This window comes from Solanum pennellii, chromosome 12 (genome assembly GCF_001406875.1).
Source record: "Solanum pennellii chromosome 12, SPENNV200".
NCBI lineage: Eukaryota > Viridiplantae > Streptophyta > Magnoliopsida > Solanales > Solanaceae > Solanum > Solanum pennellii.
The window spans coordinates 5781389-5789425 of NC_028648.1; the positions used below are offsets into that span (position 1 = coordinate 5781389).

General features: G+C 32.0%; 1 protein-coding gene across 1 annotated transcript; it reads left to right on the forward strand.

Annotated features, from left to right (window-relative positions):
- Positions 1-857: 857 nt before the first annotated feature.
- LOC107005170 (ribonuclease 3-like protein 2) lies at positions 858-3447 on the forward strand. Its single transcript, XM_015203692.2, has 4 exons — positions 858-1404; positions 1588-1740; positions 2153-2514; positions 3045-3447. Exons 1-4 carry the CDS (start codon positions 919-921, stop codon positions 3217-3219), a joined length of 1176 nt encoding a protein of 391 aa, XP_015059178.1. The 5' UTR covers positions 858-918; the 3' UTR covers positions 3220-3447.
- The last annotated feature ends 4590 nt before the right edge of the window (positions 3448-8037 follow it).

The window sequence follows — 8037 nt, forward strand, 5'->3', positions numbered from 1 at the left end:
CATACCCACTGTTGTGGGACGAAATTTTTCGACAGCGTTATTAATTATTTGTCAAACTATCACCTATTAATTTATTTATGAAAATCAATATCGTCAAATAATAAAAATTTAAATATTCAAAATATTACCAAGTCAAAATCTGACATTTAGATCACCTCCTTCTCCAACTTCTTACTCCCAAATCGAGTTTTTCATTGTTTCACTATTCCTTAATTTCAAACTTGATTTGTAGGAGGAATAAAATCACTACTAATTTGTTTTTTTCAAAATAAAAAAGAATAAGAATGAACACAATAATATTAGTTTAGAAAAAAAATGAAGGAAGACATAGATGCCCAAGAAACATGAGTAAGCTAATGATGGTAGGGAATATGAGGAAAAAAAATTGAAAATTAAAAACTATTCCTAATAAAACTTTTAAAAAAATTAATACATGGATTTTTGTATTTTTTTTAAAAATAAGTCTGTGCCACATGGCAATTTTACGTTGGTCTGAAGCAGTATAAATAATCCTTCATGCGCCCAAATTTCGTGACAACACAAGTGGTGTTAAAATTAGTCAAAAGGGTATATTTATTATGAATTTAAACAGTTTCATAGGGTAATATGACACCCACAAAGTTAAGGTATCTTTTTAAAAATTTAAAACAACTTTAATAATGATTCATAAAAAAAAAAAATTTAACTTATGTCTTTAACTATTTTCTAATGAATGTACATAACTTTACAAATTTACTTTATATGAATTTAGACAAAAATGAAAAAACAATAAATATGGTCAAAGATTTTTTTTCCAAATTTTAGTTATCAGATTTTAACTGTGTCCTATAAATTGAGACGAAAAAAGTACCCAAAATTACAATTCAATCAAATATTGGTCTTTCCCCCTAAAATCCTAAAAACCCTCTCCTTTTTACAATGCAGTTCATTCAAAGTACTGACAAATCACTTTTTCTGCACAATCATCATCAAAACAGAGTACCGCTGACCCACCGGATTATGATGGAGTCACCGGAATCTTGCGTCACTCTGACAAATCCAATCACTAAGAGCATCGCATTAATTCCCGACGATGACGATATCATCACAGATATGGCGGCGTCCATAAGGGCAGTTGAGGAGATTTTAGACTACAAATTTAAGAATAAGAAACTTCTCGAACAAGCTCTTACGCACTCTTCCTGCACCGATTCTCCGTCGTATCAACGCCTTGAGTTCGTCGGCGATGCTGCTCTTGGCTTAGCTATATCGAATTTTGTTTATTTGACTTACCCTGAACTTGACCCTGGGCAACTCTCTCTCCTCCGCTCTGCTAATGTTAGCACTGAAAAGCTTGCGAGAGTCGCCGTGAAGCACTCTCTTTATAAATTTGTTCGCCACAACACTACTACCCTCGATGAAAAGGTACATTATATATCTATGAATATTAAATTTAGAATTGATATGTTGAGATAGTTCTTTTTATTTTTTTTATGGTTAGGATTTGATTGTAGCAAGTATTTTTGTGTGAAATTATTAGTTTGGGTTGAACTGATTGTTTTGGGAATAATGAAATTGAGAGAGTTAAAATTTGGATTTGGATATTAGGTGAAGGAATTCGTGCTAGCAGTAGAACAGGAGGAGGAAGCGGAGGTACACGGAGGAGTAATGAAGGCGCCGAAGGTACTGGCTGATATTGTGGAGTCAGTGGTGGCAGCTGTATATGTGGATATGCACTTTGATCTGAAGCTTCTCTGGAAGGTTTAGTTGTGTCTCCTTTGTCTGGATTATATTTTCGAATTATTGTTGCAGTAATTTGCTGAATTATATATATATATGTATATTTAGGTTTCCTTTTGTAGAATGTCATTTTAGATGTGTTGACAATGAAATATGTTCATGTCACCTAACTAAGAAAGGTTTATTAAGTTATGTGTGTGAGAGAGAGATGTGTGTTTCAAATTTACTAATTGGAATTTGAACTTGTTATGCATCGAAAAAGAAAACGGTAAGTTCACATGAAAGGAATGTTTTTTCCGTCTTTTCAGCTTTTCATTATTACAAAAAACCAATCGAATTTTGTTTTTTTCGACCTAGAAATTCGGGAATCTTGTCTTGCAGATGAGAAGTGATATCCCGTTGTTCTGATTAGTTTAGTTTCATGTTGTGTTAGAAAATTAATCGACTCCTCGAGCCGATTATCACACTGGACTTGCTTGCACAACAACCACAGCCTGTAACTATGCTGTATGAGCTTTGCCAGAAGGACGGGAAACATGTTGATATAAAGCATTGGAGAAAAGAAGAGAAAGACATAGCTAGTGTTTATGTTGATGGTCAATTTGTTGTCTCCGCTACTTCTGAGAACAAGGAAAATGCTAAACTTCACGCTGCAAAGTCTGCACTCACAAAGTTGGCCTGTAATCATACTAGTAAGCTGGATCTTGAAGTCGAACCAAACACTGAGTTTGGAGGAGCAAAGCAGAAGCTGAATGAACTATGTGGAAGAAAGAAATGGCCCGCTCCATCTTACAGGTTAAATTTTTTTTCTCCGACTGAGATGAAGTCGTTACTTTATACATTGCAAACTGAATCATTAGGTGCAAAACTGTTCGCCCTCCTACCAGTTTATGTTGCAACATTTTCGTCGTATTCCATTCTAGAAAGCATGGTAACTTCTTAATTTGAAATAACTACTTTGATAGTTATAGTAAAAGTAGTCTTCGTGATATGATTGTGTAGAATAGGTTGGTAGTAATCTGGATACAAGAGTATGAAGGATGAAGTATGATATAAATGGATGTTAGATGTACGTTAACGAGCCTCTAGGAGTTTTGTTTAACAGTGAAGGTAGTACAGCTGGGGATGTGTAATAGGCACATGTCACGAGTTTGAATTCTAGCTAATGAACCAACTCTTGTGTTTAAGTTTAGTAGGGAGACGGATAGGCTATTATCCATCAAGTTTTTGGCTATTAAGCTACAGACACCACTTAACTGGTGGCTTGGTAAACATGTTTGAACTGTGATTGAGTTTCCTCATTGTTTGCTTTACGATGTTTGCAGAATTGAGAAACAGGTAGGCCCTTCTCATGATAGGAGGTTTATTTGTTCAGTGCAAGTTGCAGTAGCTAAAGGCGTGGTTTTTGTGATGGGAGATGAGAAGACGCGTGTAAAAGATGCAGAGAATTCTGCTGCATCAGCCATGATTTGGGGTCTGCAAGGTTCCAATCTCAGTTAGACGCATATTATGGATTGTACTTTTTTAATAATTGCATATTTGAGCTAGGCAGACGGCAGGGAATGGTGTATAATATATCTTGTTAGTGGTTTGTATGATTGTCATAGCTGTAGTGATAAATTGATGCATAAGGGATGACACCTTTAAATTATGTAAAAGATGGTTGGATGGATCATTCAGTATAATTTATATGATATTTTGGCCATTAATATGAAGAAGATTTATATAGTTCTTGTGTGTTTTTTTCAATAGTAAAACCAATGGAGGAAGCAAAGCTTCTACTTGTTTTAAACTATTTTTCACTGTTTGTCTGTATTCTGTATCCTTTGAAAAATTGAAGCTAGTTAGGAGTTTGGTCTCTGGTCATAGTCATAGGGTCAGGTTCAAGGTCGGGTCCCTATTGAAGTGCAAGAGGGTGGGGTGGGTGAATTGCCTTTGGAGTGACATTCTTTAAATATATTTAGACTTGGCTTATCTGATACGTTCAAGAGATTTCATCTTTGAACAAAGGGATAAATTGATCCTTTTTCAAGAATAAGATTGAGATTATTAAAGGTCCTTGATGTAGTAATAAATTTTTTTTTTTTTGTTTCTTATTTGGTGTTCAAAACTCATATTAAAGCTCTACAGACCCCCTTGAAAATAGTGTTCCCAACAATTCTTTTATCTAAATCAGAAATTCGAATTTGAGACATTTGATTAAGAATGGAGCAATCCTAATACTACACCTTTGTCTTTCCTATCTTTACTATATTTTTTCTACATTTACAATGTCTAATTAATGAGGATTTCAAATTAAATATTCTCCAATGTATTATTCCTTTATTGAGGAATGAACAGATTTTTGGTACCTGTCCTTCAATTAAAAGATCTTGGCGTGCAAATTGATTTATTTTAAAGAGAGCTGCTATATGACAACAATTATATGGCTCAAATATGACCACAAATATCAAACGATTACATTAACCTTTTTCTTTCATAATAATAAAGTTAATCTTTTTAGTATTTTCTACACTCTAAAAAGTGGAACCATTTTTCTTTTAGCTAAACGAATCAGAGCTTTTATTAGTGGTGTGAAGACATTATTTCACTGACTTTATAATATGGGCCTGGGACCCATCAATCATTCACTTAGCTTTATATTTGTGAGTCATGTGATATGAAATGTTTAAAATTAAACAAAATCAAGTTAGAAATGTTTAAGTGAAAGTTGACGTTGTTAAATATTTTGTACGGAAAAAGACCTAAAATACATTCAAAGTATTGGAAATGGTATAAAATTACCCTCCATCCACCTATTGGCTCCAAAATACCCTTCCCACCCACCTATTGGCTCCAAAATACCCTTGTCATCCACCTTTTGGTTCAAAATTGACCACTTATTTAACGGTTTTAAATTTAAATCATTTAAATATTTTTTTAAATACGTGACGCTAAACTATTTGTTATAATTTAACTTATTAGTATAATTTATAAATCAATTCACTACCCACCCATTATTAATTAAACCCCTCCAAATTAATAAATCTGTCACATTGTTAATGCAACAGCAGAAAATCTACTGTCAATTGAGTGTTCTTCAAAATTTGAGTTGAAAATATCTATAGAAGTAAATTATCATACATTCAAGTTTCTAAATAAAAATTACCGATAAACTTAAAAGTCTGACTTTGTTCATCTTAATTATTGTTACGTGTCAATTATGTGATGTTACTTCATAGATAAATTTTTTTCAAAACAATATATTAAACGTTTTAAAACAAATTATAAATATTTATAAAATTATATTTTAAAAAAGTGTATGAATTAATTCAGGATGTATTATTTCTTTACCTTTAATCATAAATCTCTAGTTCAATCTTGAAAGAGAATCCTATTAAAAGTGTCCTCCTAAATAAGCGGCTCAACCTAAATTTAATTGGGGCTTCGGTTCAGAATCGAACAATTTTGGATGTCATTTTCAGGAATCTATAATTACATCGTGTCTTAGTTGTGTTTATGGCAATTTTGATATTATAATTGGATTATTAATTGGGTGCAGTTTGATTAGTAATGCGTGAGTAGTCGGATGGTTTATAAATAATATTAATAAATTAAATTATAACCAATAGTTGAACACCAAGTATTTTAAAAAATATTTAAAGAGTATAATTTTAAAAAAATTAAATAAGTGGTCAGTTTTGAACCTAAAGGTGGATGACAAGGGTATTTTGGAGCCAATAGGTAGATGAGAAGGGCATTTTGGAGCCAATAGGTGGATGGGGGGTAATTTTGTACCATTTTCAATACTTTAAGGGTATTTTAGACCGTTTTCCGTATTTTGTAATATAGAAGTCTTTAATTGAATAAACACATTTGTTCGTGAAAGAACATGACTGTTACAAAAAAGTCATTTGTTCATGAAAAAACATTACCTTTATGAATAGTTATTTGTTCATTCATGAAATAACATGACTCTTCTGAAAAGTCATATGTTCATTAAAGAACATGACATAAGAGTCTTCTCTTAAGTTCTATAAATAGAAAGACTTTCTTGAAGTAGCCTAAGAAAATCTGCATATATATGCAAAGGATTCTGTTGTATCCTCGAAGAGAATTATTTGTATTTATCCTAAAAAGTAATTACACACTTCAAAGCCATCTTCTTTTTCAATTATATATCCTACTATCTTTTCTAACAATTTCTCCCACGGCTTGAAATACTTAAGTTGGATTTTCTTCTTTTTCATTTCTCTTATGAAATAAACCGTGTCTTGAGAATTGTTAGATCACTATCCCTCCAAGAGTTATTGTATGTAGGGGTGTACATGACCGAGTTGGTTCGCGTTTTTCAAATATCAAATCAAACCATTTGTGTCGGATTTTTAGATTTATAAACCAAACCAAACCAATAAAACTCGAGTTTTTCAACTTCGGGTTTTTCAGTTTTTAAGATAAAGTTTTTATACAGACATATAATTTAATTGTACTTCAAATATTTTTTTAGTCCTACCAAAATTCAACGATCCAAGTTATTTCTCAAGAAAATAACAAAAAAAGTATGATATGATTAATGCACTAAAATATCCAACAAAAAATAATAATAAAATCGCATTAAAAAAATATTACAAATTAATAAGTCATAATGAAATTGATCATTATGTAAAGTACTAATCATGCTAAAATAAATTTAGTAAATATTAGTTACATGGCTAAATATTAAAGAAATTAAAATTAGATCATGTATTTTAATTGTCTAAATCTATGTAAAATTAAAAAATAAATATTCAATATTATTGTCATTCTTAGTGTTGAATTGATTTTCTTTTTGCATTAGTATTAATTTAATTTTTATTTAAACTTTATTATAGTTATCAACATCTATGAACTATAATCTTTATTAGATCATTAAGAATTCTAACTTCCAAACATGAAATAAATATATTAAAAGATAAAAACTATGAAAAAGTATAAGAGATATTTAAAAATTATATCAAAATAAGTATTTTTATGTATAAGAAAATTTCAAAATTATATATATAATGTCAGTTTGGTTTGGTCTCGGGTTGATTTTTTTAGTTGAAACCAAACAAACTCAAATATAGTCGGGTTTTTTCCCCAACACCAAACCAAGTCAAACCAAACCACTAGTCGGGTTTTTTTTCGGTTTGACTATTTGCAGTTTGGTTCGGTTCACGGTTCGGTTTTGAACACCCCTAATTGTGTGTATACACTTTAAGGGACGACAAACAATTTCCTATCCTGAATAGACAAATCTATTGTTGCTCCCTTTCTGATCAAACAAAACTTTTGTTGCTCCCTTTCTCAACATATAAAACTTTTTGTCGTTCCCTTTCGTTGTAATGATAGCTTCCGCCCACAAGGTTTTTTGATAAACATGAACTTATAAGTAAGACATTCAACATTTCCTTCAAAGTTTGGTTTTCTCTTTCAACAATTTTATTAGATTGAGGTGAGTATAGGTAGAAGTAGTTTGATGGATGATACTATTTTCCAAATATATTTATGCAAAAGAAGATCTTTTTTTTGTCACGCCCCGAGCCTACACCCTGGATGTAACTTATACTCGAAAACCATTGTTGATTTCCAAGCGAACCCTTGACCTGAATAATTACTCAGCGGAAGACTTACTCAACAATATATTTAAACTCATGATGCAAAAATAACTTTAAAAGATTTAATTTAAACTCAACTCCAATAATCATCTGAAAGTAATTTAACAAGTAATAGTTAAATGCCTCATAGATGCAAAACATTACAACAATAAAGGAAATAATGATAGACTCCTCGCCCTGTAAACTATCTATGAAGCTTCTACTATTACAGAAGGATTATCGGGACAAGACCCACGACATACTAACAAGATAAAAGTAAAAGTGGAACCCTCCGAAAGCAAGGAGGCTAGTGGTATCAACGGAGCGTCTGTTGATGTCACGACCCAAAACGGCCGCGACTGGCACCCACACTTATCCTACTATGTGAGCGAACCAACCAATCTAAATCCCAACATTTTAACCATAATGAACAAAATACGATGCGGAAGACTTAAACTCATTAATGAAAATCGATTAAGTAACTTATAAAAACTCAATACTATTTATTCCCAAAACCTGGAAGTCATCACCACAAGAACATCTATCCTCAAATTACTAATCTAAGAGTATCTAAGAATCTAAAATAAGTAAAAAGCTAGTCCATGCCGGAATCTCAAGGCATCAAGACATGAAGAGGAAGATCCAGTCCAAGCTAGAAGCAATAGCTCACCCTGAAATCTGGCTTGATGAAGACTGGCTAGAGTTGCGGTTGAGTTGAAGACGA